This window comes from Protobothrops mucrosquamatus, unplaced genomic scaffold, assembly GCF_001527695.2.
Source record: "Protobothrops mucrosquamatus isolate PMUCROS unplaced genomic scaffold, P.Mucros_1.0 scaffold3454, whole genome shotgun sequence".
Taxonomy (NCBI): Eukaryota; Metazoa; Chordata; class Lepidosauria; order Squamata; family Viperidae; genus Protobothrops; species Protobothrops mucrosquamatus.
Genome location: NW_015389432.1, coordinates 114,770 through 127,894, shown reverse-complemented (window position 1 = coordinate 127,894; position 13,125 = coordinate 114,770). Strand labels below are relative to the sequence as shown.

The 13,125-nt window shown below is 41.9% G+C and overlaps 1 protein-coding gene across 1 annotated transcript in view; it reads left to right on the top strand.

Annotated features, from left to right (window-relative positions):
* Positions 1 to 13,125, top strand: part of LOC107297673 (serine/threonine-protein kinase LMTK3-like) — a gene marked incomplete at its 5' end in the record, with an annotated part of 60,408 nt that overhangs the window by 40,166 nt on the left and 7,117 nt on the right. The window contains 4 exons of the mRNA XM_029286363.1: positions 3,846 to 5,953; positions 6,146 to 6,340; positions 7,846 to 8,210; positions 8,846 to 8,957. Of these exons, the coding sequence (XP_029142196.1) occupies positions 3,846 to 5,953; positions 6,146 to 6,340; positions 7,846 to 8,210; positions 8,846 to 8,957 (2,780 nt within the window). The remainder of the gene's footprint in view (positions 1 to 3,845; positions 5,954 to 6,145; positions 6,341 to 7,845; positions 8,211 to 8,845; positions 8,958 to 13,125) is intronic.

Genomic DNA, 13,125 nt, shown 5'->3' with positions numbered 1-13,125 from the left:
GATCAAAGACCAGATAAAGAGCAAACAGGAGAAGGAACTAACAAAGGCAGGAAAAGATAGGAGAAGGAACTAAGCATATTATCTGTTTAGGTAGGTGAGGCATTAAGTCAAAAGGGTATGACCTTCTGGCTGCTTCACTGGGACAAAGAGTATCAAAAGGTTATGAGGTTTGTGTGTGTGGGAAAAGCATGGCAGTTTGCTGCGCGTGCGGTTTTCCCCACATATAGACTATCGTAGTTAACCATATCTGAGTATCATGTAACTCCCCAAATTTGAAATTTGACTTAAAATAAAAATACATAATAATTACAAATCAAAGCCAAGATTGTTCATTATAAAACCACCATATACACCAAGGGTCAAACATTCCAAAACGTTATTAAAAATCTTTATTCATCTAGAGGGATAGTCAAGGTTAGTGAAATTTTAAACCATGTCCTTCATTTTAAAATTAAATATTTTAAATGAGTGAAAAGCAACCAGACAGGGAAATAGTGTGGTCTATGCAATTGCAGATTGGACTACAATTGGACTGGGTTCAAGGCCATAAAAAGTCCTTGGGTGACTTTGCATCAATCACTTTCTCTCAACATAGCCTACCTCACAATGTTGTTGTGGAAAAAATAGAGGATGGGGTGTGATGTATAGTATCTCAAACTCCTGGAAGAAAAATCCTGAGATATAAATTAGACAAATTAAATAAAAGTGTGATGCTTTCCATAAAAAGAACTAAGTAATTTCGTAGCCTTTTCCCTTTCTGTGAAACTCTGTTTTGAATTGGAAGTCTATCTACTCTCCCTTTGCATCCATGGAGTGCACCTGTTTCTTTTTCTTTTGTTTTCTTTTCTTTTTTTTACAATTTTTTAAATTTTATTTCCAAAATTAAAATACAAAATAAAGAAAAGAAAAAGAAGAAACAACCATCAAACACTAATATTAAAAAAATGTGTACAAAAAAACAACAAATGACAAGTATATCATTCACACTGATATTAAATATAAAAAGTTCATCCTGGTTGAATGCTGAAAATATATATCAAAAATATCTGATGCATTCTCTTCCTCTTATAATATAGGTCAATAAATAATTATAAACGTTCCCATCTATATTTAATAAAAATACTATGTTACATACTGTAAAAAGTTGTCCCTGATGCAGAAATCTATCTATCAATCCAATTGACGCAGCATCTGTTTGCTATATAAAAAAGCAGTCAACAGGTAACCTCAAAAATAAAACTAATCTTCCAAGCCAGCATTAGTCTTGTCTAGCTTTCTTTTTATTCTAAGGCAGTGATGGCGAATCTTTTAGAGACTGAGTGCCCAAACTGCAACCCAAAACCCACTTATGTATCGTTGGGTGCCGGGTTGGCATGGCCCATTGGGTCGGCGTGGCTGTGGTGGTAATGGCAGACTGGGTGGGACTAAAAAGTTTAATCAATCAATTCCAACTTTGCGAGAACTTCCCCCCCCCCCCCAGAAGTTGAAATTGATTGATTGATTGAACCTTTCCTTTTTTTTTTGCACACGGCAGCGGAGGCCTAAAGCGAAAAGGTTTTATAAAACCCAGCTGAAGGCCTAGGACTGGGGCAATGGTGCGCGTGCCCACAGAGAGAGCTCAACGTGCCACCTATGGCACGCGTGCCATAGGTTCGCCACCATGGTTCTAAGGGCTTCGCATGTTATACGAACACTGCCCATTCAGACGGTTTATGATTCAGTGTCTTTTCAATGGATTTATGATACAGTGCACTCCACATAAGGCTATCCTTGAAGAGTATCTGATGCAGAATGCAACTGCAAGGGCAATTCTGGATGCCCCAAGGACTGTATATGTCACACCTCTGCTGTGTGAGCTGTATTGGGTGCCAGTTTATTTCTGGGTCCAATTCAATGTATTGGTTATCACCTTTAAAGCATGGGACCAAGTTACCTGAAGAATCATTTTATGCTAATCACACTGTCCTATCCCACCCAGTCAGGCATGGAGGGTATGTTACAGACCCTGTCGGTTAAAGATCTCCAACTGATGGGGTCTATAAAGAGAGAGACTTCACTGCTGTTGCTCCTGCCCTACGGAATATCCTACCCCCAGAAGTGAGGTTGGTCTCCATTTTTCTGGCTTTTCAAAGGAGTGTGAAGGCCTGGGCTGCCAATTCACACAGTATGGTGGAACCACCAGCTGAAGGAAAGGAGGCTCCAATTGGAAGGGGAGGGGGTGTTAAAAGACATTCCAGCTTAAGAGTCCATTGGGGGAGGAAACATTTGAAGTCAATATTTCTGCCATTTCTAAAGAGTAGGCAGATGGTCTGGCAAGTGTCTTGTAAACTGGTGATCAAAAATAAAGAAACCCACCTGACCCATTCTTGGAGCTGTTCCAGTTGCTTGCATCTGACACATGGGGATTGAGAAACGTCATGCAACCTTGGTGGTGGTTGGTGCCTTGAGGGCCCTCCCTCTGTTATCTGTTATCTTTGTTTTTACTTGTTTCTCATCCCGTTTTAATTGTATTTTCATTGTATCTTTGTATACAGCTTTAAGAGTTTTACCCATCAACTGCCCAGAGTCCCTTAGATAGTGAGATCTGCAGTGCCTAAATTAGACAGACATTGTCAATCCAGAAAAATTGATTGATTCAATAGAATAGAATAGAATAGAATAGAATAGAATAGAATAGAATAGAATAGAATAGAATAGAATAGAGCTGGAAGGGACCTTGGAGGTCTTCTAGTCCAGTCCCCTGCTCAAGCAGGAGAACTATACCATTTCAGACAAGTGACTGTCTAGTCTCTTCTTAAAAACCTCCAGTGATGGAGCGTCCACAATTTCTGAAGGCAAGCTGTTCCACTGGTTAATTGTCCTCACTGTTAGGAAGTTTCTCCGTAATTCCAGGTTGCTTCTCTCTCTCTCTAGTAATGCACTGTGTGAATGAAACTTGTGCAGCACCTAAAAGTATTGAATTGCAATATTCATCTTGTGGTTTAGGGGAAATGGGCCACACAGTTTGAATTCTAGAATCATTGAGTGTAAGAGGGAAAAGGGAACTTGAAGATCTAGTCCAAACATCTGCCTGGTGGGATAATATACGTTAGTGATGTCTACAGGTGAAAGTTCCTTTGGGCTTGGCACAGGGTTAGGGTTGTCTATAGAATGTGCTGAGATGCTGCAATGCTGCTTATATCACCTTGATCTTCCTGCCGTTTTTCCCCCCTACCCCCCACCTCTCCCCCAAGGGTTGCGATTGACTTCAGCATCTCCACCAGATGCCCATTTGCTCTCTGTTTAGGTTGGGGCATGCTCCTCTTAATAAGATTAGATGGGCCAATGATTTAATGCCATATATAGTAGCTCTCCTATGTTAGATAAATTCTCCAAGATCTATAAATGGTCTGCATTTCCAGCTGTTCCACTCCTCACCCATTTTTCTCTCCTGATGTCACAGCCATTCTCCTTTCATTCTTGGGACTGAGTATTCCCATCCTCTTGTACTCCTGAATGACTTCAGAATGGTGTTTTGATATGCTCTGCTTCATTTTTTTACTGGTTGACTCTTTGTCCCTATTTTCTCTTGTTGTAGTAGTCCGTTTCTTTCTAATTTGGCATATCTGTTTCTACCTTTGCTTTTCCTTTTGCTACTCTGTAGGGTGTCTAATTCTTCCTCTTTTTCCAACTGTTCTTTTGCAACACTTTTTTTTTTTGCTTTGTTTTAAATGTTTCCAATCCCCACTGCCCGCCCTTAGCTGTCCTTTCAGGCTATCTTCCCACAACTGTGTTTTTTTTCCTCCTATTTCTGCCTGTTTTTCTGACTGTTCCTCTATCCTCCCTCCAACCCTGCCCCACTGCAGGTACGAGGTGATGCAGTCATGCTGGCTACCAGCTTTCCATCGCCCAACTATGGAAGAGCTGCACTTGCAGGTGAGCTACCTGTTGAATGAGCGCTCCAATGCTCAGGCAGAGGAGAGTTTTGAGTGGCGCTGGAGTGCCCTGAAACCCATGCGTTCCTCTTCCCCACCACCGGCCTCCTCTTCTTCAGCACGCCATCACTGCCCATCAGAAGAGATCTCAGCCTACCCACTCCTGGACGGATTCCATGCTGGAGACATGGATGACATCCTGACTGTGACCGAAAGCAGTGGAGGGCTGAACTTTGAATATATGTGGGAGAAGGCCCGGCTGGGGCGATGGAAGGGCCCTGCCTCAGCACCACCCGAATACCCCTCCAGCAATGGTGGGCTAGCGGTGCCTGTCAGCAACCCTTTCTATGAACAGGCAGTGCATCGTGGGCACAGTCTGGAGACGCCCAGTGTTGTGCCTGTCATCAGCGCCCGCAGCCCTTCTGTCAGCAGTGAATATTACATTCGCCTGGAGGACCACGGTAGTGGTGAGGGGACGGTCTGTGCCCCCAGCCCTGGTTCAGCACCACAGCCCCTCTTTCCCTCCAATTGGGATTGCCACAATGCCCCCCTTCGGCCACCTGAGCAGTCCAGTACTAACCCTTTCTTGTCTGGGGGCAGCGGTGAAAGCAATCCTTTCCGTGTAGATGGTGAGATCCAAGAGACGTCACTGACAGAGACACCAACCACAGAGGGTGAAGCGTTCCTTGCAGAATCCCTACTCACTGTGTATCAGCAGCATAGCTGGGATGTTGAGATGATGGAAGAACGAGGGGCCGGGGAGACGCTGGCTGGGGACCCCTCAGAGTTCCAGGGGTCACCTTCCTGGAAACAGGAGCCTTCCCTGATGGAGGACCACAGTTCTGGCAGTAGCACTGATGATGGTGGAAGCAGCATTGGAGGAGGGCGGCGCAAACTTCTGCCCTGCCCCCTGTGCACTCGGGCACGTTGCACATGTGCCATCCCTCGAGGGGATGTGGTAAGCAGTTGGAGCAACCATGGCCCACCTTTGAGGCATCCTCACCGGGATAGCTATGGCACTGAGGATGACTCCTCACTCAAAGTGGAGCGGGGCTCCCTATCTGACTGTTCTACAGTACCTCCTAGAGACTGTGATGGAGATACTGGGGATCACAGTGAATTTTATGACCCACTTATGGGCACAGCTGTAAAGACCTATGAACTTCAAGATTACCCAAAGCAGAGAGGTGGGGGAAACATCCATCCACCTGGATCACCCTTTCCAACTATGTCATCCGCATGCTGCAATGTGATTGTCCCTGTAGAGATACCACCATTATCTACTCTAGCTGAGACTAACGATGAGGAGACTATTGCAATTCTCCCAGAAGCTGTTGATGGATTTTCAGCTGGCCCTGCAGCCCTGAGCCTCTCCCCAGCAGCACCTGATCGACAGAGAGGAACCTTAGACTCTGTAGATTCCTTGGACATTCCTTCTAATACGAGCTCCTCAGATGTCTGCAGCCCAGCCTCCCACTACTCCTCTCCAGGACAAAAATTTGGGGACAGTGGCTATGAAACAGAGAGCACCTTTTCACCTGAGTTCATATTTAAAGAGGAATCACCTTCCTCACCTTCTGGAGAAGAGGAAGAAATAGAAGCAGAGGATGATCCTGGCAATGTCCCAGTAATGCCCATCTCTCAGTCCACTAGCGATCTTACACTCTCAGCGAGCGAAGAAGGGACTGAACTTGAAGAAGAGGTAGGCAGGAGCTTGGGGCTTACAATCCCTCACCGTGATTCTGCTTACTTCTCTGATGGGGAGGCTGAATCCTCTGAGGCACCGATTGTAACCAGAACTGAGGAAGAAAAGCCTTCAGAGAAGACAATAGTAGATGGAGGCTTTGTGGTTCAGGTGTGCAAAGAGCAGTTGTTGGTCACACTGCAAGAGAATGTCACACGGAATCTACTTTGCAGTCAGAAGGTGCCAAAATTGGGCTTTTCACCAATTGCCTCCTTAAAAGACCAAGCCATTGTCAAGCTTTGGAGGCTGGAGCCAGAAGAGACACGGCAAACTGTGGAGGAGGAAGAGAAGGAAAAAGAAAGAGGAGGAGAAGAAAAAGAAGGAGAAAGAGAAAGAGAGGAAGAAGAGAATGAGGAAAAAAGCCACCTTGAGGAAACAGTGCATTTCCAGTGGTCAGAAAGAGTGGAAGATAAAGCAGAAGAAGAGGAAGAGGAGGAGGAAGAAAAGCAGCAGCAGCAGACGAAAGAAGGAACTGGAGCACCTGAAGAGAAGCAGCTTGAATGGAAGGAAGAAGAAAGGAAGGAAGGAGAGAAAGCTATTCATACTGAGATACAAAGTGAACCCATGGCCAACATGGAACAATCACAAGAACCTCAGCAAGACACTTATGTAGCAACTGACCAGCTCAAAAAGGAGCAGGAGCCTGGGGTCCCTATGAATCAAGCCAGTGAAGACATCAAAGGTAAAATTCTACAATTCAGGGTGGCAGTAACAGGAAGACAGGGTGATCATGTAACAAACGGGATGGAAAAACATCCACATGGCTTAAAATTACGGAGGCTGAGAATCACCGATTTAATGGGAAAGTGGCAGCGACCAAGCATGTGGTGGTGGGGAGGATTCAAGATGGTGATTTAAGCCACATTATTAAATCCCCAATTCTTTAATATGCAGTTCATATAAAAAGGGGCAGAGCTTTGATGGCACCATTGCAACCACCATTATGACTTACTTTACTGCTTCCCATCAATGTCTTTGGCAGTGGTTCTCTGGAGCAGGATCAGCGTCCCATGAGGCCCTCCCCTAAGCTTCAGAATAAAATCTTAAATGAAGAAAGGGAAGAGTTAATAAAGACTTCCTCCAAATTATGAATATCCTGGGGACACTGAATAAGAATTGTTTTTTTTTATTTTTATTATTATTCTTATTCTTATTATTATTCTTATTATTTTTTTATTTTTATTTTTATTTTTATTTTTATTTTTATTTTTATTTTTATTTTATTTTATTTTATTTTATTTTATTTTATTTTATTTTATTTTATTATTTTATTTTATTTTATTTTATTTTATTTTATTTTATTTTATTTTATTTTATTTATTTTATTTTAATTTTAATTTTAATTTTAATTTTAATTTTAATTTTAATTTTAATTTTAATTTTAATTTTAATTTTAATTTTAATTTTAATATTTTTATTTTTATTTATTCAATTTCTATAGCTGTCCAACCCAATCAAGTGACTCTGGGTGGCTTACAATTTGATCCAATGGTCCAGTTTTTAATTTTACTTCTTTTGTTTGCTAAAAAGCTCCCCCCCCCCCCCCCGGAACTACATGAACACCACCCAAAGTCTTGGCAAGCAACTTTTTTGTGTGTGGAGAGCTGTTCTGCTAATCAATGTATTTTTTTTACAAAAAAAAATATCTAATTTTGAAGAGGGTTGGATTTATAGGCAATGTCACAAACAGTAAAAAAAAACACCAACCAATTTGGGGGTCTAGTTTCTTTTAGCTGCTTTATTAATCCAACCATGATCAACATAATTTGATCCATAGTGTTAAATGGAAAAAAAGTAATTAGTTACAGACATGATTATGGATTTGTTCTGCTGTCAACTTTTCCATGGATACTAGTTGTTTGCAGGCCAAGAGAGTTTGGTAATCAAATTAGAGTAAACCACTCATTTTGAACTGATACATGTGGCAGGTCATATTAGGTTATATGTGGGCAAAATTACAAGGAACCTAGCTTTAGTAAAATAATACATTCTCTCTCTTCCTCCCTCTTTCTCTCTTTCTCTCTGTCTCTCTCTCTCTCTCTACCCCTCTCTCTCTTTCATCCCAACTCTTTTATTCTTGGCTGGTTTCCATGTTATCTGTCCTTCTTGACCTTGGACCCTTGGCTCTTCCATCACTCTCCCTTCTCCTGGCAATCTTCACCTTTGACCTCTAACCTTTGCCTCCAGCCAAGCTATCCCGTTTGTCTCTGTCACTGCCGCCACTGGCTTTGCAGATGTTTTCCCCATCTGGCGGAGCAAGGAAAGGACCATTTTGGGAAGGAACCGCTTTGGGGGAGGGTCCGGCTCTGGGAGGGAGAGAGGCTTCCCTAGGAGCAGAAGAGGAAGAGGATGCTGAAGAAGTCGAGGAAGGAGGCTTGGCTGAAAATGGAGGGAGGGGTGTGCCCATTGTGGTGAATGAAAGCGATGACGCCCGCAACTTGCGTGGCCTTCTCAAGTCACCTCGCTCAGCAGAGGAGGCAGCAGCTGAGTTTGACCGCAAGCGAAAAATGGTCTCCTTCTTTGATGATGTCACCATCTACCTCTTTGATCAGGTGAGTTATGAGGAGGTGAAGGGTGGAGAGTATGAAAGTTGATTCACAGTAGCATAAAGAAGGACTTTAAAAGTCCCATTTCCAGACAGTGTTTCTTCTTTCATGGATTCTGGGTCTCACCTTTCTCTTATCTTCTACATCTCTGGGTTTATTTCTTCCCACCCAATTGTCCACATTTTAGATTCTCTGCCAATGCACATGACACATATTTCCTTTTGGGTCTGGCTTAATCCCAGCTATGCTGTCCTTTCATGCCTCCTTATAGAAACGGCCAATGATCTGTGGATAATAGGTTTTCTTCCCCCAGCAGTTGGATGCCTTTGATCTATTCCAATAGCTGAAAGGTTTCATACATATTTGCATAATGATGACATGCAACACGAAGGCTCTTTTTCTCCCTTGTAGTTTACATCAATGGGGGAAGGTCCTGAAAATCCCAGGGTTTCTTCCAGTTCACATCCTGCTAGTCTTATCTCTCTTCCCACCCCACGATTTAAACAGTCAGTTGCTGAACCTTTGCATTCTGATAAATGATTTTCCTTTCTTACTTATTTGATTGAACTGTGCCTCAGTCCAGAGGGACTTTAGATGGATAATTCAAAGGGATTTTAGTTCCTGTCCTTGTTTTTAATTAGGAGACACCAACCAATGAACTGAGCTCACAGGGAGCCCCTGATGGTGATGCCCCTTCTCCTGGCTCAGCTGCCGAACCTGGACTTGATGCGTTCCCACCAGCTGATGGCTTCAGTGAGTACTGGGACAAGTCAGAAATGTTTCGTCTCTCTAGCAGCCTTAAATGTCAAGTAGGAAATGGGCCAAACCAGTTACAGAGCCAGAGTGGAAGAAGGCTGAGTTATCCAGGTGCTGTTGATAAGAAAGCAGTGTATGAATAAGACGGATTAAAGGGTCAGGTTTCAGGAAGGAACAGGTTTGCAGCCAAACTGATTGTCAGATATAGGAAGAGTAGACAGATGAAGGCTGGATAAAGTCCAAAAGAGGTTAAGGTTGATTTTGAAGGGAGACTGCTGAAGGGGACCAAAGACAGTTGCAAAGGCTCAGCTTGGCATGAAGACAATTTCAAGAAGAAGCAAACGAAGTTCAGAACAGAGCAAATGCAGATTGGAATCAGTGTCTCAGGCAGAAAGTTCTCCATCCATCCATCCATCTGTCCATCCATCTCCCACCACAATCTGTATTACATCCATGCAGCTAGAAACAGATGCAAAGTTAAGTCTAGCAGGGTGATCATCTTGGGTATCAGTCAAAAATAATGAACAAGAATCCTAGTAAAGTCTTCACACTTAAGACCGCTTGCTTCAACAGAACATCAACCTTGAATGCCAATTTTAGGATAGGAACGAGCAACATATGAGGTACTTTCTATAAGGCTGGAGGAGGCTGTTTGGTGATGCTATGGCGTTACTGAAAGGACAAGACTGTTTGTTTGTTTGAGGGATGGGTTATTATGAGAACGAGAATGGGTGGCCTCAGGGAAACACACTGTTCCCACCCCCATTTTTAAATGACTCAGATGTCTAACCAAACATTCTGAAATGCCACTGCTGAGATTTGTACCTTTTGCCACTGAATGTTGGCAGTGCAACATTAAACTTAATGAATGGGCATGTCTCTTAGGGATTACTGTTTGGGGATTTTAGAAAGCTTTTAACACAGCTAAACTGATGCTTCTCAGGGCAATCTTTCCCAGCGACTTCCAAACATGGTGGAAATACCTCTCTTTAAATTCCAAGCCATCCAATTTGTATAACACCAGGATGACAGTACAGCCTGAAAATATATACTCAGCCTACTGGGCAGGTAGAAGAAAAATTACAGGATCCTGATGACAAGAATCTTGGTTTAAGGCTCCCTTTACCCCTGACTTGCCTGTAGTCAGCAAAACTCTGAAGTTGTTGATTTGAATATGGAGAATCTACAACAGTGTTTCTCAACTTGGCCATTTTAAGGTATGTGAACTTCAACTCTCAGAATTCCTCAGCCTGGCTGGGGAATATCTTAAAATTGCTAATGTTGAGAAACACTGATCTAGAATAATTGCTACTACTCTACTTCCCATCTTCATCTCTAAGTGTACAGCTTTGTCCACTGATGGTTGCACCATCTCTCTGTGTGTATTTTTAATGCTGCAAATCACTCTGATGTTTTACCTGAGGTGGAAAAATGGTATTAGTGAATTTACCCTTGAAAATGGGATCAGATTTCCAGGTATAAAATGATGGCCAGGTGAGATATAGTTCCATTTTATTTCCTATTGGTCAGATCCTATCTCAATTGTTGTGTTCAGTTCTGGGCACCATACTTTTAAGAAAATTGTTTCATAGAAGGGCAATGAAGAAGACTGAAGGGCAAGAAACTAAGCTGAAAAGAATCTAAGGAAGCAGAAAATTCTAAGAAGAGAAAATAACAGGCAGATGGTGGTAGTGCAGATAAAGTAAGAGAACATGCGGTACCTGAAAGGAAATCACACAGTAGAAAAGGATGAAGGATTATCTATAATTCCAGAATGCAAAATTGGGAATAATGGAGTTGAGTTACAGAAAGATTGAGACTGGATGAATATTGGAAAGAAACCAGAGACACGGTTTCCTCTTGGATGTGATCAAGTGGAAATTGGTACACCCATCTCTGTCAGGCAGTGGTTTTCAAAATTGGTTTGTTAGGGCACTTTGTTCTGCTGCTGTTAAGTAGTAAGAACTGAGGAAAGACTCTAAGATACTTATGTATTTGTGACCCAGTAGCAGTATTTTAATTAATATTTTTACAATATCAGTAATAGTTTGATTTCAACACAGTTAATGCAGGGCTGGGCAACCTGTGTGGCCTCAAGTTTCTTTTTTTGCAGAAAGTTCTCTCTGCAGTGGCTAAAACTGGGGCAGAGTTTCTCAACATTGGTTGAAATACATATGAAAATAAGAAGGTTTTTTTAAATAAGGAAAACCAGGAAAGCATGTGAAAAATTCCTGGTGTGACCCAGTAAATGTTAAAAAATGTTAAGTCTAGCCACCAAGACTTTGTCCATTTCTAGATTTAAGTGCATTCATACAGATAACGTTTTCCTCCCAGTTTTTGCTTGGATGGATAAAATTATCTGTATCTTTCCTGAGTATGATGGTTGGGATCATTTGGTTGTCTCCAATGCAAAGACAGAGCAGAATTGCCAGTCCTCAGGTGAGCTTCACTTTTATTTCTGCCTTGCTTCATCTTTTTCTGTTGAGACTCCTGCAGAAAATATGAGTGAACCTCTCTGAAGATAAACATTATTCTTTAGCATTCTTCAATTTAAACCCATTTCATGTGTGAGTGGAAATAAATAAAGCCTTATCTTCTTAAAATGAAAATGTGCTTCAGTTAGCAGAAATGTAGGAGACATCGCATAATAATTATGCTGATGTTGGCTGATCCTTTTAAAAAATAATAATCTCCACATAGTTTATTTTTAGAACATAATTTTTATTGCCTCCATGAACGCTCAGAATCTAAAATTGTCATATTAAGGCAGATGGTGGTACACATTCTTCCTTATTCAGAAACTAATTTGCTTTGTGCTGTGGCAAGGACCCGATAATGGAGATATACCCAATTTTAAAAAATTATCTCCTATGTTAGGAAGTGTAACCCCTCCTTATAGGACTCAAGGTACAATAAACCTAAAAACAAAATAAAAACAACAATTAAAAGGACAATAGATCACTAAAACAGGAGCCAAGAATGTAAATTAATAGTCTTTGTTGGAAAAATAGTGTCACAAGAGCTGAAAGTTAGGTAGATCAAAGGCACAGATTATATATTACTTTCCTGCTTTCCAAAACAGAGAGGTGGCTTACCAAAGTTCTTTGGAGAAGACACACCCACTGTTTGGGTATGATACCTAGAAGTCCCTCTTCTGTTGTTGTCAAGCACATCCCCAAAACTTGGTAGAACATAAAGAGCAGGTATTGAAGTTGAACTGTTAGCTGATTAACATGAGAAGAAATAGTTCTTCTGATCTAGTTCCTGATGTTTAGGGACATTTCATTGATTAATTGATTGATTGGTATCAAGTCAGTGAAGATATTTTTTCTCCTTGATGATCTATTCCAGGGGTGTTAAAACTCAGCCCTTTTATGACTCATGGACTTCAACTCCCAAAATTCCTCACCTGGCGTGCCTGGCTGAGGAATTCTGGGAGTTGAAGTCCATGAATCATAAAAGGGCCGAGTTTGAAGACCCCTGATCTATCCCTAAACTGATCTTTCAGGTCTTCCAGCACACTGCACTTATCAGCACTATAATTGAGTCCATCCACCTTTTGCTGGTGGCCCTCTTCTTTCTTTCATTTCGCTTTGGCTAACATTAGAGAGCTAAGTCTTCACATAGTATGTCTGAAGTAGGATAATGGAACCTGGTCATTTGTGCCTTGACTAAAGAATGTACAGCAACAAATAATACTTTATCCAAAAATAAACTGGAGATTTCCAGAATATGTACTGGACCACTCTAGATGATGACTTTACACCTTCTGGAATTTCCAAACATAATTCAAAAGTAGTCCTATATAAAACACAATATAGTTGTCCACTTTAAATGTAAGTAGATGTGAGTGATAATTCTGGGAGTTGAAGTCCATATATCATAAAGTTGCCAAAATTTAGAAACGTTGATATAGTACTGATAGAGGAGAATATTTATAGCTCAGGATTGAACTGTGGGGGTCCTTGGTGTTGTGGCTCCGTCTTGTGAGCCCCTCTTATCGGAGGAAGAAGGCTCCGAACATGAAGGAGAGGAGATGGCTAGGCCTCCCTCTCCAGGACCCTCCTCTTTGGCAATGCCTCCGGTGTCTTCCGACGGAGAAGAGATTGACCAGGAGCCAGGTGGTTCAGAGATTGGCCAGGAGCCCGGTGTTTCTCAGATTGGC